The following is a 25,312-nucleotide window of genomic DNA, read 5'->3' as shown; positions in this document are numbered from 1 at the left end:
TGGCATCTGCAGTGTATTTCTGCAATGCACTGATATCTCATTTGGCTTTTTTTGTGGTTAGAAATCACCATAGTTCTTTTGTCTTAGGGAGGTGGAATTAAAAGCCTCATGGGCAGCGGAGGTGGGTCACATAATAAAGGGGACACAAAATGAAAGTTTCATTATTGATATCCTTTAAATTGGTTCTAGGAGTTAGGATGTTATCTGTACTGAGGGCACTGGGGTGGTGACTAGTCTATTTCTTTTTATCAAGGTAATAAGGAAGGACACTACGTACAATTTTAAAATTAGGATGCTGTTTCTTTAACGCTTCTTGCCATTTTTTTTTTTTTTGTGCAGCGAGACATAGAAAACGATTTTGAGTTCTTCCTTTTCTACACTTTTTAATCCCATAATGCTCAGGGTTATCTGGCTCACAAAGTACAAACAGACAAAAACTGAATTTTCATTGCTGTCTTAACAGGGTATTAGTGGCAACAGTTAATGATATGCTCTACCATTTGAAAGTTTAGGGTCAGTACTTAGTAAAATATAAAGCAGTGCAACTGTTTTCAACGGTGATGATAATAATGATAAATGTTTCTTCAGCTCCAAATCAGCATATTAGAATTATTTCTTGAATGTTAATGTGACACTGAAGACTGGAGTAATGATGCTGAAAATTCAGCTTTACCATCACAGGAAATATATAAAATATAAAAAGTTATTTGAAATTGTATTAATATTTCTTAACACTGCTGTTTTCAATATTGTTTTGATCAAATAAATGCAGCCTTGGTGAGCACTTTAAAAAAAACATGACCTATCCCAAACTATTGAACGGCAGTCACATATGTTCATCATACACAACAGGCTTTTAAATACATGTAGAGTTATGCGTTTACTGTTTCACCTTTATGGCGATTGCTATCACACATACATTTAAACAGTGTCAGAAGAATTTAAGCAATGTGTGAAGAGGGGAAGGCGAAGAGAAATGGGGGAGGGAGAGATGAAGAGAAGAATAGAGTACTCACAGCTTTCTAGCTGCATGGTACAGGTCTGAATGTCCATTGGGAAATTCTTCAAGTCCATGGGACAAGACAGGATGAGTGTTAGCCTGAGACAGAGCGCAAAACAGGAAAGCAGAAAGTGGGGAATAGTCAGTTGAAAGAGTGAAACCACAAAGGACAGAAAAAGGTGTTAAATGGAGGATAGAGAAAGAACAAAAAATAGTTTGCAAGGAACACTGAGGAGGAGAAGCAGAGGCAGAAAGGATAGTTGAAAATGGAAAAAAAGTAATCATTTTTTTCATCTCTGGGCCTTCATGTCGCTTTTTTTAACTATATCTGACCATCCTTTTTAATAGAACTAAAGTGATTGAAGATAAAGCTTTCAAGCTTCAAATGACATGAAAGTGAACTATATTACTATCATAAAATTGGTCCGTATGCATAATATGCCATGCCATTAAATTGCTTTGTGGCTAGTTGATGAGAAAAGTAGAGATTTGTGAATTAAAGGGGTCATGAACTGGCTTTTTAAAAATTGTTATACTGTTGTCTGAGGTCAACTTATGACATTCGCATGGTTTTTACATTCAAAAACATTATAATGAATAAGTAATAGACTATTTTCTGCCCTGGTTTTGAAGCTCTCTCAACAAATGCTCGGTTTTAATGGGTGCGCCGCACTGAAAACTTAGACGTAAACACCCACGGTTAGGATTTGATAATATTTGCATATTTAATGAGCTTCAGCTTCCCTGTGATCAGTGGAGAAATGGCAACTTGAATGAATCGCCCAGATGCCTACAGGGCTTGCAAAATGTCTTTATTAAACAAACCCAATGATTCATCTCTCATTCACCCACGACTGATTATAATGTTATTTTTTTATTAACATTACTTGGCCTGCCCGATCGATGAATATAACCGCAAACCACACACACACACACACACACACACACACACACACACACACACACACACACACACACACACACACACACACACACACACACACACACACACACACACACACACACACACATTTCTAGAATTTTCATTTTTATTTATGCATTAGCAATTCTTGTAGAGGCAGAATTATAATAATAATAATAAACAACAACAGTTTTTACCCTCTGCATGAGTTCTGCTTTATGGCAGTACACTTTTCCCTTTGATTTGTGATTAGAAGTGTATCCCTAAATGAGGTTTAAATTGCTCAGTTTTTTTATCACATGTCTTCTTAGTTACAGCAAACCAACTTTTCTTTACACTTGTTTATCATGTGGCTGATACATTACAGTTTCAGTCATGAAGCTCAGTCGCCACATTTAGAATGTTTAGATAGAGGAAACAATGTAATTATTGCTGTAATGCAATGCTTCAAAGAAAGACAAGGAACCAATTTCTTTTGTGCAAAAATATTTTCACTCACACACTCTGATGTGGAGATCTTTTTAGGCTCTTCGACACATGATCCCTAGACTGATCTGCCAGCTATTTGATTTTGCCCTGCAGCTCAGGCTAGAAACCTGTACATTCATTTATCCTGCTTCTGTCACACTTTTGCGGAAACCAATCACAGACTAGCTTATCCACCTATTAGCGGGTTTAACACAATGACAGAGAAGGATGGATCGATGCCCGTTGATCATGCCTCTTGTGGTCTGATTGGTTGAAGGACTATTTGAAGGAGTCATTTGAATTATGCTCGTTGATCACACCTCTTGTGCAGTAGAAAATACAGAGCAGACTGTTTTAACTCAATTGAGTCCGCTAATTAAATTAGAGAAAAATCTAGTGAGTAAGTTTTCTGAAGGTTCAAGAACAAAATCACCTATATATATATATATATATATATATATATATATATCATATATGATATATGATATATATATATATATATATATATATATATATATATATATATATATATATATATATATATATATATATATATATATATATATAATATATTATTTTTTTTATTTTTTTTTGCACACACCAAGGATCTGTCTATAAGGAAATATATATGTTTAACTTGAAAATATTTATATAAAGAAAATGTAACATTGTTTGTCAGTTTGAGAAGTGTGTCACTGGTTAAGGGCTACCAATGTCAATAACAAATTGCCCATCTCATGTTAACAGTGCATGGATGTGCGGCTAGATTAATAGTGATCAACACAGCTAAAACAGCACATTTTAAGGTCCCGTTCTTCGCGTGTTTTCGAAGCTTTGATTATGTTATGAGTGTGCAATATAACATGAGTTCATGTTTCGTTTGAAAAAAAAAACAGTATTTTTCACACAATTTACTTATCTGTACAGCGCTGTTTTCTCTGTCCTAAAAACGGCCTGATGATTTCCTTGTTCTATGAAGTCCCTCCTTCAGAAACATGTAACGAGTTCTGATTGGGCCAGCGCTTCCAGTGTTGTGATTGGACAGCAGCTTAGCGCACTTTGCCCGGAAAGGTCCCGCCTCTTACCATAACGGGGAGATGCAAGCGCTCAATGTGCGCTCTTCTCCACGTGAGAGAGCAACAAGACCACGCCCCCTTTTTTGCGTGTTCTAGTGGGTGGAGGGTTAGTCAACAAACGGTTCTAGTGACGTCATTACATCCCTGCACTTCCTGCTGTAGTCCAAACCGGCCGTTCGCTGTAGGCTTTGAAAGGGAACTTTCGTTAAATAAAATATCTCGCTTGGCATTGAACTTTGAGCTTTATAATTTTACAGGTTTTATTTATGCTCCAACAGCAACATTACACACTAACTAAAGTTTGAAAGATGGAATCGCGAAGAACAGGACCTTTAATGTTTTCATTAATCAATGAAGGCATCATTCCTACTGGTTAGCAACACACTGGGTTTGCTTACATCAGCTTGGACTTAATCACATTTCATTGGTTCAGACTCATGACATCATGAATTCTAAAATAAAATGAAGATTATTATAATTCGAATTGTTCTGAGAGAGAGATTTTTTTTTCCTTGAATTATTAAATTCCTTGAAAGATTTAGAAAAGTACACCTCTCAGAAATCATACAAATAAAGATAAATTTAAATGTTTCATTGTTATTTGGAGCATTGGGACCCAGACACGGGCTTAATTAACACATTTTTGTGAAAATCGACCAATATATTTTGCAGAGAACTTTTAATGCAAAATCTCTTGCCCTTCGTCACTAATTGTTGTTAATTAACTTTTGTTCTCTGAAATCTATTTAGGCTTCTTTGCTTACCTAATGCTATAAAGCACATTCCCATTCTGAAATATCCTCAGCAGCTTGTTGTCCGTTGTGACTTCATGGAAGTTTGCACCTTTCTCATTAGCAAAGAACAAGTCGGGTTTCCATATGGAGTCCAACATAGAAGGGTCCAGGTCTAGAGATGCATCAGGATATTCACTGTAGGCCAGTCGAGGGTCATTCCACTGCTGGCGTAAAAAGACGTTAAGCCTGTAATCCTGTAGGAAAAAGAATAAATGTGTTGGGTCCTGAAATCTAGTTCATTTTTTGGACTTTAGATTTTATGTTTTTTTTTTTTTTAATTGAAAACCTAACACAGACTAAATCAAATATGCTCTTGACTTGCAGGTAAATAACTTGTTCTCCCTTGACATTAATTTCTGTTGTAAGTCCTCAATTTCCAGTGACCTAACCTTAGGTTAACTGACTAAAAGACCGCTAACAATGACGATCTGTGTTGGTCAACCGGAACACTTTGCTGACAGAGACACTTAGCTCTTAGCATAGGCTTTAGAGGATGAGTGTTTCACCCTTTAATTTTAATTGCATTGGTGGACAGTTCATTATCAACACATCAGCTGACCCACTGGACTCTAAACTTCTAAGTGATTTGCTCCTCAAGAAGTCAGGCAAGCAACTAAAACTCACCCAGCAGTAATATAATAGAAATATAACAGAGCATGCTGCCCAAAAGAATGAAGAGAAAGAGAATGAATTCCACTTTGAATTTTAGACAAGACACACTTAATCCTGAACCTTTGGTTTTATACTAAAATTAACCAGTGTTGTTACATACCATAGTTGTCTCAGTAATGGATCCAAAGCTGTTGATGAAAATATTACAGGTGACATTTACTGGTGGTCCTGTTGAAATAGGGGAGAAACGTTTATTTTATTTAGACTTACACATACTTTTCTCAATGTTTAGAGAGTAAATAAAAAATAGATAGTGGGACTAGTGGAAATGAAATGTATAATTCACCAAGAAATAGTTCTCACTATAACCCCCCCCCAAAAAAAAAAAAAAAAAATAACATTCTCAATTTAATGATATACTGAAAGGATATGTTTACCAAGCAAAATAACACAATAAAAGCAACATAAAAGGCATGGTCCATGTAATTTGTGCACTTCAAATAAAATCTTCTGAAAATATGGACTAGGTTACTAGGTTATAGGAAAATATATAATAGGTTTGTGTGAGGTAAGATTGAAACTTAAAATTACATATTTTCACTTAACTTAAATATACAATATCAGAAAATAAATAAGAAATGTTGCCTCTTTAACTAACTGAAATAAAAAAGGTTAAATAAAATAAATGAAACAACCACATAACAAAAACAGAAAATAATGTATGCCCTTAGTCACCATTCATCAATTAACTCTTACTAATTTACCAGCAGCCATATCATCCTATAGCCAAAGACTGGTTTCCCACTAAAGCTAAGCAGGGTTGAGCCTGGTCAGTACCTGGATGGGAGACCAGCTGAGAAAACTAGGTAGCTGCTGGTAGAGGTGTTAGTGAGGCCAACAGGGTGTGCTCGCCCTATGGTCTGTGTAGGTCCTAACACCCAAGTATAGTAATGGGGACACTATACTGTCCAAAGAGCACCGTCTTTTGGATGAGACATCAAACCGAGGACCTGACTCTCCATGGTCATTGAAACCCAGATGTCCTTCGATAAAGAGTAGGGGTATAACCCCAGCATCCTAGCCAAATTTGCCCATTGGCCTCTGTCCATCATGGCCTCCTAATCATTCCAATATTGTGATTGGCTTCATTACTCTGTCTCCTCTCCACCAATCAGCTGGTGTGTGTTCTGGTACAATATGGCTGTGGAGACCCCCTTGAGGAGACCCCCCCCCCCCATATGTAAAGCGCTTTGAGTGCCTAGAAAAGCACTATATAAATGTAACATACTATTAAAGTATTATAAATTAATTATAAAAATTAATTAATTATTAATTATTAATTGTTATGAGAACAGAACACTTTTCAAAGAGCATTCCCAGTCTTTAGTGTATTTGTTGTAATAACACAGTCAGGTCGCTGGGTTCTATTTACTGTCACCTCATTGAAGTTCACATGAGCCACTAGTGTCTTGCTGCTACCAGTTTGACACTAGTTTGTTGCATATATCCTTACAAAAACTTGTTTGTTTACGTTCTGTCACACCTTTGAAGTTGGGTCTGATGCGAGCATCATAGCCGGAGGTTCTTCCCATCAGCTTGTCCAGAAAGTCCGATGGGGACATAGGCTTCGGGCCTGGCCTGCTGGAGGACTTTATCTCCTCTTTACAGGAGCCCAGTCTGCCAGAGATAGAGACAGCAAAGAGGAAGGGTTGAATAAAGAAGCCACAAAGAGAAAGGTGATATAAAGGACGCTAGATAAAATCAGTGATAATGACAGAGAAAAGCATCATGAATCACTTAACGGGACTTTTAAAAAGAGCTGTTCAAATAGACTTGCTGAAAAGACCAGCATGCATTTTCATGCTAGTTTAGCTCGTGGAAGTAGCAAAGCAGCATCCGAAACGCATATTTATGACCCGCAATACTGGTCTTTTCCGCAGGGAATACAGAGGCATAATGCATTAAACATACTTTCTTCATGCTGTGTTTTTACAGAAGCATGACACATTGATCATGGCAAAGAAAAAGCGAACCTCCTAAATCCCTAGGCAGGGGGAGGCATTGTGTCTGACAGACTGATGGCTCAATCGAAATGCTGTGAATGTCACAGTTAGGGGAGATGACTTTGATTCCAGTTCCAGCGGGACTCAGTCTGTGCCTGACAGACCTGCCAGGCTGGAGCAAGTGGATCCCAGAGGCCTGAGCCCTGAATTTGACTGGATCTTTCTCTTTCTGGATCTTTCGCTTCAGAAGAAATGTTTTTCTCCCTGGGCTTTTGATTCAGTTTTAAGCAGATCAGTCATGACCCCAGTTCCCAGCCCCTGAGCAACATAAGGCAATCAGACTCTCTGTCTCCTCCCAACACCAAATTTTCTGATCAGTGAGTTTTTCTCAGTGTTTTTTCCACAGAAAATGTAGAGTGAATTTTAGTGGAATCTCCCATATGAATTGCTGTACTTGAATTGCGTAGTTAAAAAAAGAAAGAAAAAAAAAAAAGTGTAACCAGAGGCTGTGTTATTCTCCAAAGCCTTGGAAGATACTAATCTCTCTTGGAGCAAGAAAAAGTCCAATATGGGTTTAAATTTGCCTCAGAGGCTTCAGGGCTTCCTCATCATCCAGCTCAGCTCTTGTTTATCCGAAAAAGGAAAGAAAAGCTGCTAAATGAATCACCCACACATTTTTTATTGTGGTCCAACTGCCTTAGAAAATCTGGCTTTTCGCTCACATTGCTACTTTTTTTGCAGAAGATTTTATGATGAGACTGTGCTAGAGCAAAGCATGCATTTTTAAAGAGTCGCAGGAGAGGGAAGGCAGTGATAAAGTTTGTTTCTCAGCCTTGAGTGTCTGACTCACGTTTGCATCCAAGTACCATCAGCATCAAATTGTGTTTATAAACCCCATGGCCTTATGGCTGATATGCACAATGTTACCAAGTTCATATCTAAGTCTTTCTGAACTTGGGCAGCTTCATTTCATTGAACTATTTAAAGATTGTTTTTTCCTTTTCTCATTCTTTATTTCACTAGAAGAGAGTCCATATGTTTTACTTTCTATCCTTTTCTCCCAGTTCTCCAACTCATCTAACCAATCAATGTTCTTCTTAACGCCACAGTGTATTATGGACAGTCCGATTACATTCTAATCCCCAGTAAAATGGTTTATATAAAATGTGGCTCAGGCACACAAAGAACAGCAATGGCAAGAAGCCATGGCAAAGGACCATTGCTTGTGTTTGTACTGGGTGTAATCCATGGTTTCTGTTGTTTTGGTTGTCTGGTATTCAAATATTTCAAAGAGATTACGCAGTCGCATTTGAAATGCACCAACTTATCATTTCAGGCAAGTGATAAGTCTACATGTTTACAATATCCATTGTGAAGCTGTGGTGGGCGTTGGGGTATTGATGCACATTTTATTGTACATATTCTCCATCTGTAATGGCATAATGAAATGTTTTAATTATGTAAGTGGTAGAATCTATATCCATCCTTGAAAGAAAATAGGGAAAAAAAGAGTGGATACATGTAGATATACTTTATATAGCATATATATTTGTCAATGAGAGATGGCATGAGAAAAGTAATAATACTTTTTTATATACTAAAAGCTTTTGCATGTCAGAGTAAAATATATGGTAGGTGGAAGGAATTGTGTCAAAACAAACATACAGAGGTCTAAAAATATTATCGTGCATGTTGGGAAATTGACAATGTATAAAACCATAAACATTATTTGTTCCAAGTATTTGCTATGAATTATTAAAGGAAGTATGTTTTCCAAACTCATGGATGGAGAGTGTGTGTAAGGCTGGGCAAGGCTTAGCCGCCCCCTGGCCATGGATGTGAGGCTGGCATAGAATTTTCTCACTCAAACCACTGACAGTTGCTTATAAATGCTTTTAGAGGGAAAAGCTGCCCAAACTGCTGGTCTAGATCAGTTTTTTTCCATAATAATAGCATACTGGCAGAAGAGATTTGGTGTTTATGCTCTTGAGAGCACCAATTGTTTCTATTTACAACATGTTTTTGCAGTATTGAGTAATGTAGCCAATCACAAACATATTTGTTGATTTCTTGAACGCAGTGGCCAATCAGAGGTGTTTAAGTTAGAATCCACTCACTGCTCAAAACGTCAGAGTTCTTTGTCCAGTTCTAAGTTTTGCACTCTTGCAAATCCTCGCTATAACTTAATTTTAACAAACAAAATGTAGACATTATGTAGGCTAAATAATAAATTAGTTGTGGAGTCAGAACTTTGCAAGATCGCAATAAATTTAGATGAATAACAGCTTTTTAATGAATATATAAGGCTCATTCTTATCTATTCAGAATTTTAATAATAGATTTGTTTTGCTGCATTAGTTAAGGCAATAGTTATTTATTATTCAAATTGGCTGCCAAATCACACATACAGTATGCTCTGTTCAAATTATTGTCCAGTGGTTTGTGGACATAGTCGCTTTAATAAATTATTCATCAGGAGCATTTGTGCTGGGATGTGTAGGTTTGTTGCTATGCAACACATAACCTTAAACTATTCTATGACATTCTATTTAAGTCTATTTTAAAGAAGAAGCACATCTCTTTATAACCTTACCCTGGAGTTGGTTAACCCTCCGCCTATGTCTAAACTGTTTATCTCCCAGGTAATGTGGAATAAGCTGTACCCGTGGCTCAAATAAGTGTGATTGTATCTCTTGCATTCAAATGCAAAACTTACTATTTCATTGGTCCTGTTGAAAACGTTTTTTGAAAACTCCTGTTACACTTTTTGCTGGCTGGGTTATGACTCAATAATATGCACGGTTTTAAACTTTGGAATGGGATTGTGCATCATTAATGTTTTTTTAAACAAAGCATTTATATTTTTATTTTGTGGATGTGTAACTTTCAAATACACAAAACATACTTTAGCAACATTTAAATGTAGCATTATTATGTTTTTACAGCTACAACACATTAAATATTTACGAATATTTACAAAGATATCTGTATAATTTCCCCTTTACCATTTTATAGATAAATGTAAGATCCCTTAACCCCACCTCAAATCTAAAAAAATTAGCAAAATATAACATCTGAGGGAGTCGCCTGTCATCAGTTTTCGGTTTTATTTGGCAGAAGCACTTTACTCTTAGCAGTGTGCAACAAATGTCACAGCAGCCGCAGAACGAATGTCATAACATCATTTCCAACACACTCAAATCTATCTAATATGATAAACAGAGCTGCATTACCTCCTACTCGTGACCGGAAAAGTGGAAATAGCGCCGGCGCCTGGCGACTGTGTCCAGTCATAACAAAAGTCCCGGTGCTCGCGAGGCGTGTGTTGTTCATCTCATTAACAATTGCTCCAGCGGCCTTGCTCAGCTCCACACCACTCGGTTCTGCTCTGCCTTATACTACAGTAACGTTAATAAATGCATCTATCAACATGATTTCTGCTCGAGTCCTATCCCGATTCTTTCCACTGGCTGTGACATGAAAACCACATGTCCAAAGATGCTGTGCTCAAACTCTGCATCAAACTATGCCTTTGTTTTGAATAGGTGCCCTCTAGTGTACGGAAATGTTACATAGTGCACCTTTAAGTGGATGGGTAAACTGCATTATTGTGACTTATAAATGTGACTGAAAACATGTAATTGATTTGACAATTAAATGCATTGAGTCAAAACATTAATTCCATGATTTTAATATTCACAAATTGTAATACGTGCAATTTTTTTTATGTAGATACAGTTGTTCATATGTAAATAATTTAAGTTTTTAATGCTGTCAATACGTCAAAATTGTAAGAACTACACTTTACATAAAAATGCATGTGTATTATTGTAAGATCACGTTTGGTGTAATCAGCCTGTTTTTCTTTACCTTAGCATTGTTTTGGACTGATTGCTTGAATTAATTCACTTACTGGATCATTGGACTGAAAATGTTTGTGACTTAAAATGATCTGATCGCAAACAGAGAAGCGAAATCAGGTTAAACAGTTAGAATAGAAATTTCCGCCTACAAGGGTTACAGGTGCCATTGTAGATGCTCAGTGACATAAACTCCCGACTTCTAAGATCATTTAATTGTGTGACAGGAATTGCGTTAATTATGCAAATGCATGTGGCTCAGTAATTTATCTGCATTAAATTGAACTGTTACATTTATGCATTTTGAATTAAATGCATGCATTACCATGTTAATACTGATATTATTTTATTTATATTTATTTATATTTGCAAGCATTCAGCTTGCCCCTTGCCATGTCGTATAATGTGTGGCAAGTTTAAATTATATGGACCTATGGTATGCATAAGAAATCATGAAATATAGTTAGGAGGATTAGTTTTGCCTTCTTTTGAACTTTTACAAATATCATGTTTTTTCATACCTAGAGGAACTCAAGTAAAAAGTGGCCCAGCTAACCCCACACTCTCAACATTATTTGGATTATTTTATCAAATCTGTGTTTTAACTTGTTTAAATTATTTTGTTATAATTATATTACTATAATGATTTGAAATATTGACACATGAAACTCAGATTCCCTTTAATACAATTTCCCAAGTTAGCAATTGTTTCTCGAAATTTGTGGCAGGAATGAACATACAGCCTAAGATGACAAGCTTCGAGAGAATAATAAAACAGAAAAAGTGGATGTGAGCGGTGTAATAAATCTGTCAGATTAAGTTAGCAAGTCACATGTGATTACCTGCCATCTCTCACAAAAGCAGTCCGTCAACCGTGTTCAATTAAAAATTCATTAATTAACTTCCATGATTGACCTGCAGCCCTCTGAAAGTATAATTGTCTGGAGGTTTTACTGCTCTGATTATAGAGATGCAGAGAGCCTGTGTGTTGAATCTTACATAGTTACCGTCTGTAACAATATTTATTTTTGTTTTTGTCACGGTTGTGTGGAAAGATTCATGACTGGATGAATCTGGTTCCCCATGAGTTCTTAGTCATCAAAAACGGTTTCAGATGGTGAATACATCAGCATAATGTATCATAATTTTTCAACGACAACGCAGAAAAGTTTTGAAGGGGGTACAATTAAAGATTAGAATAAAATTCCCCTCTCTGAACTTTCAGAGAGCTGGGAAATAACTGAGGGGATGTTAACGAAGGCAGATCTAAGCTTGTTTCATGCCAGGCTGTTGGCTTCAGTTCGGTAATGACCACAACATTTTTATTTTTTTACTGTAAGCCTCGAGAGAGATGGCTGACCCCTGCATCAGCCGTCATGAATTTAAATAACCGCCTTTACCCACTGCTCACTTCACAGTATCTCAGATCGGTTCCCATAAGACAGAACTGTACCATCGCCGCAATCCAGTCACGTAACTGTGCGAACATGAGAGCTACTCATCAAAGTGTGAGTGGAGTGTTCCTGAGGTGTGGGAATGATGGGATATAGTGAAACGGAGTCGCTTAGAGGATTCCCATGAGGGCAGCTGATAAACAAAGATCGAAATGAGGAGCTAGAAACTCCATGACAATTTCTCCATCAGCCTGACCAAAAAAAGCAAAGAAAAGAAGGCTCAGCTGAAAATGAATGTGAAGTGTTTGCCTCTCATCTGACAGGAGCAGGATCTGTTGACCTGGTCAAAAGGGTTGCTGGTAATGGATCTGCAGGCAGCTTTACAGAGGTACCAGTGGCCTGTTTAATGAAAGCTTGGGCTTTTTCTTGAATCATTGAGATGCAAGAAAGGGACTTTTAATGAGCCTGACCTTTCAGGGCCTGATTCCACTGTCTGATCCCTGAGTCCCTGTCTGAGGAATGACAAGAATATTTAACACTTGCTCCTCAGTCAACACTAGCTCAGAAATGTTCTCTTGTTTTATCATAAACTTGAGATTAATCGTTGTGATGAAATATTCTTAGACACCGTCATTTATAATGGTGTTTTGTTGGAATTTCATGTGCTCCAGTTTTTTGTTTGCTGAAGTAATGGTTTAGCTTATAACATCAAAAAGTAATTCAGATTGTAAATATAATTTGGATTTGCAATTAACAATACTCAGCTACATCAATTCAATTTCAAATATATTTATTTCTACATGTTCTTTATGCAACATTTATGCAATTTGTCTACTAAATTAAGGTTTTAGGGTGCTTTCACACTAGGACTTTTGGTGCGCACCCAGGTTCGATTGACGTTAGAATTCGATTCATTTGATTGATGCGAAAGGCGTCTTCCGAAATCAGGTGTGCACCCGCAAATCGTACCTGAGTCCACTTAAAAATTCTGGGGATCGGTTCATGTGAATTCCGGTACAGTTTCACTAATTTTCCTGACAAGCGTGACTGACATACTTTAAGCGAAGAGCTTCTTTTGAGCTTCTTTTGAGCATATGCCATACATTCGCGGCCGATAGACGCAAGTGCCATTACGTACTGAAGCTTTGGTAACAAAACCCTTGGTTCAAAAACAAAAATATAAAAGTGAGGCGAGCAACGCTATTTATTTTGCCACTTTCTACCTTGCCGTCGTTACCAAGCAACGGGGTAAACAGCTGCTGCTTTGACGCAAACGCACCCAGGTTCGGACCCAAATCATATAAAACGAACACAGTCCAGTGGGGGCCGGGGAAGAGGGGAGCAGTTCGAACCCGGGTTTGGTCCAGGCAATCAAACCAAGTGTGAAAGCACCCTAATTCTCATCTTTGGTAAACTTCAAATGTGTGTATCAGCTCTCATATTTCTAGTGGTTAATTGTGACAGGAAAGATTTAGCCTCTGCACGTTATAGTGCTTCAGTCTGCCAAGTCTTCTAAAGGAAAGTAAATCTGGATAGATTTCAGCTCAGTCAGCTGCAATATTATCAGACAGACCTTGAGGCAACATGCTGGAATGAGAAGCTTCATAAGAATCTGACTCTGCTGATACACATGATTTGAGTCCTTCTGTTCTTCACAGTAAGTACATGGCCGCATGTGACCCTTGGCAAGAGCAAGTTTCCCTCATGGGCTCTGAAACCACAATTAAAGATGTACAGATTATATTCACTTTAAGATAAATGCTAAAAATACAGACTTTGTCAGGACCTGTTGAGACCAGAGAATATTATTATTTAAATATTCACATTTCAGAATATATTCTTTAATTTTCCACAGAAGAAATTCATGCAGATTTAAATGATAGAATTGTTTGAGTGAACTATCACTTTAATACTTATTATCACAGTCCACTGATATTCATTAAAAGATTAACTGATCATCATTTTTTTTTTATCACTGACAGCCCTATAGAGCTCAAAACAAGCTGGAATATGTACATTTCTTAGCTTTAAAACTTTAGCAAAATCAACCCTAGTTTTATATTTAATTGAACACATGAACACGAAAACATTATGGGTCGGTCCGTAGGGCTGTCTATATAGCACTGTGGATATTATTCTTTTCTCTGTCTCTCTTTTTTTTTTTCTTTGTTCTGTGGAAATTTAACTTAATTGTTTCATCGTATGAAGAACAAACAGTTTTTGTTACAGTTTTGTTTACATAAGATTATTTTGTGTTCCACAGAAGAAAAGAGTTTGGAGTGAAAATGGTAAATGGTGGCATAAGTTTTATTTTTGAGAGAACAATCTCTCAAGGATTCTGGTGCCATAATGATTTTCATCCTAGTATTTTTAAACTAGCTTGTCATGGCAATAAAGAAGTAAACCTAAAAATGTTGACGCTGGTTTTAACTAGCTTCATCCAATCTAGTACTAACCATTAGGCAAAGCACAGAGCATGATAATCACAGTACCACCCTAGTTTCAATTAGTCCCAGCATACACTTTGCACATGACTTGCAAACATATGCTGCTAATTGCATTTCATTAGGGAGCCAGATATCAGAAAACATTTTTTTTTTTTTTTTTCAAAATGGCCACGTTTTACCAAAGGCAGAGGAAATGATGGTCATTAGACATCCATGGATGGATTTCCAGGTTTTTAGGGCTTCTAACATCATGAGATGGAGTTTAACAGGCAGGTTAACTCAATTTAAAACCAAAAATTAGGGAGGAACCACCAGACTGCGATTTCAACTGAGGTGAACTGAGAAATATAAGTTGTGAGTCCTGGTGCCAGGACTGTTAGCAGGACTCACAACCTGTAATCAAAACACATATCTGATCATTTTCTTAAAAGCTTGCACTCAAGCATATTTTTCACTTTACATTTTGCTTTACGTTTTTTAAGTGCTGTATTTCAGGTGGGGGTTTAAGTATGAGCGATTTAGTTAAATGGTCTGTGTTTTTGAGTATAATACACAGAATGGAATCTACTCCATTGTCAATTTCTTTCTCATCCCCCACCCTGAATTCACTAAAAACTGTCGATTTCAGTTACTCTATTCTATTTGGTATCCCCACCAAAGATACTTTTTCTTTTATGCTTTCCTTTTTATCAACGCCATCATTGAGGGAATAGGATTTGGTTTTCACCCTGCAATTTTCCAAAGGGGCATTTATCTTGACTGATGGGATCTATGCCCCTTGTGTGGTAATGTTCCTGTGTCCATGGAGACACACAGGAGGATATTGTTTTGGTATGTGGACTCAATCACCCACTGCCCTTAAGCACTGACTGGACAGATACCTTAGTAGAAACAAACATGTTCGGAATCTGACATGCCTCACACATATAGGTCAAAGCTGCCCTTTTGTGAACATGGAATTTAAAATAGATCTGGAATAAACTACATTTGTCAACGATACTCTCACCACAGAAATATCTTGCAAGCCCTTAACGTGATTTTTTTCTAGCCTGACATTCAGGTATGAACTAACAAAGACAATACAAAGGACCATGCAGAAATCGGGGCTTATTACAGAAACATCTTAATTTAAGAATCCTATCTGATTTGTTTGGTAACCATGGCAATTTCAGTTAGGACCTCATTTAAGACAAAATGGATAGGAAACGAGTATTACAGAAGCATCCTAACTCGACAAAAAATCCTAAAAGTTGTCTTAAAATTAGGACAATCCCACTGGTGTTCTTACTTCAAACCTTTTTGAAATCTAACAGTAAAAGTCACAGTACAAGAAGCCTTGTTCAAGAATGGCGTTACATTTATTAATTATACAATACAAGGAGCAGCAGCGTTTGATGGTAGAGAGACTTTTGGAGGACCCAGAGGATGATTCGACTCGCACAACATGTTATTTTGCAGTTAGTTGACGAATTGCGATCAACATTAGAGGCCAACAAGCCATCACGGAGCATTACAGGTCACTCTTCAAGTGATTAACGGCTTGCATTTTTTTTTTTTTTTCAAAAGGCAATTTATAAAACAGATTTTAACTTTTCAACAGAGCTTATCAAAATGTCAATCTCTGCCCCACTGAAATTAAAAGCACTTTCTCAAAATTGTTTCTCCATTTTGATTGTAGGCTTACCTCAAAAGCAGTTTGCGTTTTGTTGGTTGCTTGGTAACAGACCAAAGATAGAACGTTTCTGTAATATGCCCCCAGAGCGCTAAATACAGTGGCTATACAATTCCTGCCTATGCATTGCTCAGTTGGGGACACTACATTTTCAACTAAATATTCAACTAAATTTAATTGCTAAACTAAATAAACTATATCAACTTAATTACTGATGTGCCACATTGTCATATATGACAATTGAAATGAGCTGGATGACATCATCGTTTTTTTCTAGAGCAGCTGTACAGCCAAATCAAATTATTTTGCTTTATTTTACTGTTTAACACTGTGAAGCTGCTTTGAAATAATCAGTATTGTAAAAAGCGCTACATAAATAAAGTTGACTTGACTTGAGTTAAAAGAGCCAACAGTAAACAAATACACTGTAAAAAATTTAGAAAAAAAGTTACCTGGTTGCCTTAAAATTTTGAGTTCATTGAAATTACAATTTTGAGTTAATACAATGAACATTTTTTGAGATTCGACAACCTTTATTAAAATATTATTAAAAGATTTTGTAAGCATTTTGTATTGGGTAATTGTGTGTGTTTTATTTCAACATGCCAAATAGTGCTATTTTCATGATTTATCAAATTTTTTATGTGGTTCAGATACAAAATTATTTTGAGTTTCTATTTATTAAACAAATTTCCTTCATTGTATCAACTAAAATTTTCAATTTCAATGAACTCAAAATTTTAAGGCAACCAGGTTACTTACTTTTTTAAGTTAAACCAACAAAAACCGACAATTTTTTTTTTACAGTGTAGAAATTGTTTAATGTAGAACGTGCAAAAAATGCACGTACCTACCTACCTAATAATGATTTGTGACATCATTGACTACATTTACATGCACCCTCATAATGCGATTTTATAATGAGATTTAGGCAATACTGCACTTAAACTTTACCTCATGTTAGTAGTAATAACCAATTATAGTAAAATATGTGGTAGTGTACTTATTTTAATCACAATAAACAGACGTGTAAACACTTTAATTGCATCAATTCCACTCTAGCCGAAGTGCACATGGGCTTGTGACGTACACAAATGTCATGCGCAGGTTCTTGGGGTGCTAAAGAAACCGAGGTTATGTTGATAATGTTGCGTGACATAAATATAACGCAGTATATTGAGGGTCATAAACATTGAAATGAAGAATCTAGGGACCGCTGGGATTTAGAAATTACTCCCCCACATCTGAGTTTTGCATGGCACATTGGCACGGGATAAGCAAATCCTGTGATTTTACTTGAAAATGACTTGTAAATGTTTTTTTGTTATAGATATAGCTGTAGGAAATCATAAACGTAAATGTATCGATATCGTTTTGATAGTTTTATAATAGTAAAATAATTTTGTTCAGTTAGAGAACAGATGCTACAATTAAAAACTAAACTGCGGCAGGAGTCACAGACCAGCTGCAGGAGTCAGATTTCATTTATCACGAGTGAGAAGCTGATATAATCACAATAAAGAAAATTGCATGTAAATGAGACTAAAAGGTTTGCTCTTTTCATGTAATCATCTTACTGTGATTATGTCATTACTTTGATTAGTCTATTGCAAATAATCACATTATTTGTACACATGCAAATGTAGTCAATTTTGTCCGATTCTATAAATTGGTGCAATTTGTTAAAATTGGATTGGATTTTACAAAAAAATTATTCAGGGATTGTTGTAAAAAGTTCATGTCCCTGATATCTCACCTTGCAAGATGGCAGCATAACTATTTTTTGGTAACTAGTATGTTAGCCACTGGAAATAAATACATGTCATGTTTAGGGTGAATTCAGAGGGGTTTATTATGTAACCGTTTTTTTTTCTCCATCAAAGTAGTTTTAGTGTTGAGCTTGAAAGATTTAAATTCATTGATGTTGCCTCACAGCTCTTTCCCAAGCAGGCTTTTTCCACATTGTTTACAAATCCTGCATCATTATTAGTGTCTGTAGAAAACTGGTGTTCAAAAAACTGTTTTAAACTAGATCTATGATGTGGTACAAAAGCAACTCAGTGGAAATGTATATCTCACTGGGTTATCGCAAAACTCAGTTCATAACTTTATTAAAAGTCGAGCTCAGCTGAAATGCACCACAACCCACATATTACACATTTTAATTCATAATGCAATCTTTAACCTTTGGGGAGGCTGGTCTGACATCTCAGAAGACACATTAGATTAGATCATGTTTCAATGCTAAATTTATTCTGTCTTGCTGAAGACCTTGAAAAATGTGTTTAATGCCGGGATGGTCTCATTTTTAATCTGATTTTACTCTGCCCGTAGCCACCGTTTTCCCCAGGTTCACAATTTGTTTAAACTGTGATTTAGCTGTAGCTTTCCTGAGCTATCAGCTTAATGCTCTGGTGTGCCATAATTAAAACACTGAAGCTATTTTTGTAAAATTTATACTAATTTGCAGCATGTAAAACGTTTTTTACCCAATCTAATAGGTTTGCCTGTCTGCTGTAACTTTTTTTTTTTCTCTCTTTGATCACATAATGAATTATTGAACGACAAATGTAAAGTTGAAAGCACATTTCATCTTCTAGCAACAACGTTTTCAAAAAATGTGACATAATTGGCTGTGCAGTATGTAGAGAAACAAATTATCGGTGTTGCTTGGTTACATTACCCCCTTAAGTATAAATTAATAGTCTTTGTTGGACAAGTAATTTTTGTGAAAACCACAGATTTTCTTCACAAATGCTGTGATTTACATTAATTGCAATCAAACGATATTAGCTAATAGGTACTTCGTCTGACAAAAATGTACAACAAATGCGCCCACCTTTTCAGCTTAATTTGTAGGCAATAAAACAAAATATATATAAAATACCATTATCATTTAGATACAGCTCCATTGTAAAAGTTAGATGTAAAAGTAAGTTTCTCAATATCTGCTGTTGTCCTCTTTGCCTTCATCTTATTCCTTTACAGAGACAGAATCTGGTTCAATTGGGATTGTCTGTTGTCAGTCTGTAAGACTTCTCTGATTATTTGTCTGATGGTGCCAGCGCTCTGACAAAGAGCTCTGATTTTTGCGACGTGATCGACTCAGCCAAAGCAATAAGCAGCCAAGCCTATCAGATTCACCCTCCCAAGAGGGTTCCACAGGCCCATCTCTCTAAGCAGGGGCCATGGATGGCATTTCAGTACCGTCAAATTTCCTTTTTTGGATTTTGTTTTTTATTTTTGTGGTAACTGTTAAAAAAAAGTTCAAATAAATCAAACCCTGAAAAGGCCAGTATGTTTGCTCTGGACCAAAACCTAATTAGCTGCCTTGCTCCCTATACACCAATTTATCATTTATCGATACTTTTAGATATTGAGTGATTAAGGTGTGCTCAAGTAAAAGTAAGATCTGTAATCTTGGATTTTTGTCCCAACCTTAAATAAGAAAAGTATTTTACTTCTCAGTGAAAATACATACTTGAAAGAAGTCTCTTATGCATGTATATTATTCTATAAATGCAGCCTTGGGCAGGATAAATGCAGGATTTTTACAGCTGATACTGATTACCAGTGTTTTGTCCTCCTGATCGGCTGTTACCGATCCCGATCCTTCAAGCTTTATATAAGTAATAATTAAAGGGGTACTTCAGCGCTGGGAAGATGAATCTGTATTTAAACTGGGTCATTAATGTAGTAGAAATGTGAAATTATTTTTGAATTTGGTGCTTTCGAGACTGAGAAAAGACAGAAAATGTATTTTTGTCTCATGCGGATGAAAGACTACAATTCCCAGAATGCTTTGTTGCACTGTGAGGCCATTCCCAAAGCCACCAACTTGATTACTGTGACTGAGTTGGAGAAGACACTACAATTTAAAACTGAACGTGTGTGGTCAATATAATGAGTGAGTCACCGCGCGAGTATCACAGCACTGAGCACTGACTGCAGGAGTCAGATAAATGAGCTGAGCTCTCGTGACGAGAGCTGAGGTAATCGCGACTACACTCGCGGCATACATTCACAACGCGAGTTCAGTCTGGCGCGTTTCAGTTCATGCCTTTGCAAGCTTAAATTTCGTAGAAATTAATTTGAGAAGTTAAAAGACATTGCTAGGGCTGTGTATTGCCAAGACTCTGGCGATACAATATGTATCACGATACAGGGGTTACGATACGATATATTGCAATATATTGCGAAATTGTAAGAGAGGCAATATATTGCGATTTTTCTTTTTTGCGTGTTTTTGTTTTTTATAATTTAAAAGAATAAAGAACACAACCATAAGCCTAAAACACGAGACAAAGTATTTTATTTAATTAATAGAGTATAATTTATATCACTAATCATATGCAATGTGCAATCTAAGTTGAGGGAAACGTAAAGTTACTGCAGGATTCTTCGTGTAAATGTTTTAAAGGTTCACAGTATAGCAGTGACTATTTAACAACAGAAAGTGCAATCCATTTCATGACTGAATGACTGTTTGTTTTATATTTAACACAGTAGCCCCGATCACACAGAACGCGTTTTTGCAGCGAGAGGCGCCTTTTTTGAATGGATTTCGGTAGGCAGAGAGCGTTATGCGCGCTGCTTATGTGCCCTGGGCGCCTCGCGTTTAAACCGCTTGCTGCGCCTCGCGTTTTTGAAGGAGCGCTCCGAGCGCATTAAATTGAAAAAAAGTCAACTCTGAGCAGAAAAGCGTGCAACATCATCGCGCTTGTTTTCTGTTGTCCAATCGAATGAATGAAGAGGCGGGCCTTCCGTTGTGTTGACCGTTACATTGATTTGACTGACAGTACAGGTGATTCGGGGGTTGCCTAGAAACATTAAAGCGCACTGCTCATTTTTGAATGAGAAAACGCCGACCAAAAAAGAGAGTGCAGTGCGCCTCGCGTTTTCGAACCTGAAAAACGCGTTCCTTGTCTAAAGCAGTCTATTGTATAAAGTGCTATTTCAATTAACGTTACTGAACTGCAGAGCTGGTGCATCCATATCCACATCGCAATTATCTTTCCTTCTCCTGCCACCGCTGTCAGTTTTGGTGTGTGTTTATTTTGTTACTGAGAGGAAAACGTGCAGTACATTCTATCGAAATGCTTCTCAGCAGCGCGGGTGACGTCAGGATGTTAAGCGAGCTCTCTGTTTCAATGTGTTTCCCGAGTATTAGATTATAACTTGGCCTATTTTGCAAACAAAATGATTCTTGTCGATTTCCTTAGTGGCTTCTTTTTAGCTGAAGCCAACATGAGTCCACACTTCAGCTCTGTATACTGCAAGAGCGGAATAATTCTATCGTCTTGAGAGCTGGGTTTGCTAATGTAAACACTAGTGATGCACGCACTTTTACCTTGCGCTTCTCCGGCTCCGCGTCAGTTATATGTTCTGAGATAACACTGCCATCTAGCGGTTGGGCGTTATACAGTCTGTGGTTTAAACCAAACACAAAGCCACGAATCTTGGATGTAAATAAATAAATAAATAAATATCGATACAGCGTTTTTGAGAATCGATACAGTATCGCCAAACATAATATTGCGATATTCACGTGTATCGATATTTTCTTACACCCCTAGACATTGCTCACCATAGCTCCGTTTAAATGAGTGCCTGTAGCTGTGAGCTGAGCTCTGTGATCTCCCATCCCTCAGGTTCAAAACATGCGGAAATGGCTCCTTCTGCTGGCTGTAGTCTTTAGCCTTTGGCCAAATATTCCTCCTATGATGCAAATATCATCAATTTGTGTCATAGGAGGAATTTTTCCAGAAATAAAATGCATAAATCTCGTCTCAGGGGGATATAAGGGGGGAAAGCACAATCATTTGAATATACTCCAGGGTTTCTACTGATACAAAGCCATATGCTAATCGCTGAAGTAACCCTTTAAGCTCTCCGTTGAATGTCAGTTCTTTTTTTTTTCAGATAAGCAATACCACAGACATTATTTACAGTAATGCTATACAAGGGTTTCCGCGGGGTCATAAAAAGTCATAAATTTATCAATAAGAATTTAAAGGGGGGGTGAAACACTCAGTTTCAGTCAATCTCATGTCAATCTTGAGTACCTATAGAGTAGTATTGCATCCTTCATATCTCCGAAAAGTCTTTAGTTTTATCATATTTATAAAAGAAATATAGGCTGTACCGAGTCTTTCCGGAAAAAACCGAGCGCCTGGAGGCGTATCGTGTGGGCGGAGCTAAAGAATGACAAGCGCGCAAAGCGGTGACGTCCTCAAGCGTGGAGAAACCCATCTATCTCAGCTAATACAGATAATGATCCACAATCAAATCTGAGGCTGAAATAAATTGAACAGGAGAAACGGCAACATCAGGATGTCCGTCTCTGTGGTATGGACTGTATTTAGGGGCCTTTGTGTGCAGTTTATGAGGACATGATTCGGTTTATGGACTATTGTATGTGACTAGACCTTAGAGGTAGCAAGCAAAACGGTTTTGCACGTCAGAGTCAGAATAGTGTAACGTTATACAGAACAACAATGGAGTAACCGTTAGCGCATTTGAATGACGAAGCACGTGATCGTATCGTTTACTGATGTTTACTCATGCGACGGTAGCCAATAGCAGAGACATTTGAAGTTGATTTACTCACCGGCATCTTCCAAAGCAGGACCGCTCTGTCAAAAACACACTTCTTTGGTATGATTTGGTGAAGTCCTGTGACAGCAGTGACCGTGGAAATCCACTTTGCGACGCGACTGAAGCGATGCCTTGAAGCTTCCCGTCATTTCTGCGTTCAAATCGGTTCAAATGCAGCGCTGCCTTCCCGGAATGTTGTGCTGATGCCTTGAAGTCGCTCGATGTCACCCATAGGAATAAAGTGGAGCGTGGCGCGTCATAAGTGTTCACGGACGACTGGATCTGCACCTGAGAGACTGTTTACGGCGTGCATTTCCTCTCTCTCCCTCTAGTCACGCGCGCGCGCACCCTACCGGGAGAAGAGCCCGTACGGCCCATACAAGGACCTTCCGCTCTATTTAACGTCAAGTAGACCCATACTCGAAAAAAACTCGCCGAAACTTGTGAGAAACCGGAAGGAGTATTTTTAACACAGAAATACTCCATCAAACGTCCAACATTAGTTTTTGAAACTTTGTCTATGTTTAGGATGGGAATCCAAGTCTTTAAAGGTGTAAAAAGCTCAGTATGCATGAAACAGCATTTCACCCCCCCTTTAAGGCCATAAAAAGTCATAAAAACGTCTGGATTTTCCATACAAGGTCATAAAAACATAAAAACAAATGTAAGGCCTAAAAAGTCTTAAATTCGCTGAAGCATTGCGTTCTAGGTCTTAAATAATGTTAAACAGGTCTTAATTCTCATAAGGCCATATATATCTCATACTACCTCATTGAAATGCTCTCGCCTCCCTCCTGCAGCGCGCGTGTTTATTCCGTGGTGTTGTAGTTCTTTCTTTCGCTAGTCCAACTATTGTTCGCTGTATTGCAACTTCAAATTAGACCAGTATGCATCTTGAATTGCAGCCAATCAGCTTTTGTGTTATTGGCACGAGACTCTTTCAGATTGTGATCGTACCCCCCAGACGCATAAAAGGGATTTTATACAGCTGATGGTTCTTGCAGTTCCACGATCGTGAAAGCGAAGGTGAATCTTTCTCACCATCTTGCATAATGACCAAATAAAAGTATAATATACCGATTGCACTAAAAAGAGTTAATAACAGTGATGTAAACGCCGAAATCCGATGTCAGACTGCATGTCTGTCAGCACTTGCGCAAGTGTATTGTATGTGTTATTTCTTGGCTCATTAGCCTACTCTTGAATGATCAAATACACACATTATGCATATCTCCATATCCTGACTTGAGTAAAAAAAGTTTGGGACGTGTGAGTAAGTACTGGATCTGCGCATTAGTAACTTAAGTTCTCAAAATGAAAGCAAACTAATAGGCTATAGCTTAACAACAACACAAACAGGGAAAACAGCACTTACACTTAAAGTACTGTTTGATGTATCTTTATGTTGTATTAATTTGTCCTATTCTGACAATAGTCTATTGTCATTTGTTTATAAGTATATATTTGTATAAGTATATATACTTAATGACTTGAAAACGTTTTACTTCTGTTAAGCAATTGCTTATTGCTGTGGGTTACTTGTAAGATTTTAGTCATATGTCCCACCCCAAGCAATCGTGTTATTAAAGATAGATAGCACACAACACTGGACCAGCCCCCCTTTTTTTTGGTAATACCAAACAAGATTCATGCATTTTGTTTGTTTTATTGCCATGTGTGACTATTGTTATGGTTAATATGGCATCCTAATTATGAAAATGTAAATGTTCGCAAATTTACTGGTGACTACCACAAAATCAAATAAAAAATAATTTTGATAAAAAAAATGTGTGTGTGTATGTATGTGAATAATAAGATTACTAATACTTTCTTCAATTTAAATAAATAAATTGGCTTTGCAAGTAATTTAGTGATTGAGCATTTCTTCGTTTTTTTTTTTTTTATTGCGCGATATAGGTCTTAAATTTTATTCATAATGGTCTTGAAAAGGTCATAAAAAGTCTTAAATTTTACTTGGTAAAACCTGCAGATACCCTGTCTATAGATTGTTGTTTTAATTGAGAATCAAATAAATAAAAACAACAAATATTCATTTTAAAATTAACATTTTAATAGGCCTTTAAAAACAGGGCTTATGCAAAATACTATCCATATAAGGATACTCTGGCTTATTAAAGTGCCTACAAGACTTAATGTCAAACTGAACATAATTACAACCTATAAGGTGTTATTAAACATTGTCCAATACGTGACTGAGGAGAAAAACAAATAGAACTCTGCACTGCAACTCGTAACACTGCAACTCCTAACTGAACAAAATGAGTTCTCTGACACTTTTTAAGTAGGTAAGACAGGATTCTCTTTATAAATTGGAGCTTTTCTGCATTTTGGGAAGATGTTCCTCTTTTCATCCAAGACATACGCGGCTGTACTGAATAGCATTAAACATCAAGTACTAGAAATATAAATAAAACATAAATTGCACAAAGTAATCAAGTGTACAAAA

The 25,312-nt window shown here is 37.0% G+C and overlaps 1 protein-coding gene across 1 annotated transcript in view; it reads right to left on the bottom strand.

Annotated features, from left to right (window-relative positions):
* Positions 1-25,312, bottom strand: part of glra4a (glycine receptor, alpha 4a) — a 73,143-nt gene that overhangs the window by 19,716 nt on the left and 28,115 nt on the right. The window contains exons 2-5 of the mRNA XM_067457390.1: positions 6,416-6,549; positions 5,033-5,100; positions 4,231-4,454; positions 1,017-1,099 (exon numbers count right to left, since the gene is read on the bottom strand). Coding sequence (XP_067313491.1) covers positions 1,017-1,099; positions 4,231-4,454; positions 5,033-5,100; positions 6,416-6,549 — 509 coding nt within the window. The remainder of the gene's footprint in view (positions 1-1,016; positions 1,100-4,230; positions 4,455-5,032; positions 5,101-6,415; positions 6,550-25,312) is intronic.

Source organism: Pseudorasbora parva, chromosome 11 (genome assembly GCF_024679245.1).
Source record: "Pseudorasbora parva isolate DD20220531a chromosome 11, ASM2467924v1, whole genome shotgun sequence".
In the NCBI taxonomy this organism is placed as follows: domain Eukaryota; kingdom Metazoa; phylum Chordata; class Actinopteri; order Cypriniformes; family Gobionidae; genus Pseudorasbora; species Pseudorasbora parva.
The sequence above is the reverse complement of the archived record's forward strand: the minus strand, read 5'-3'. Positions and strand labels throughout refer to the sequence as shown.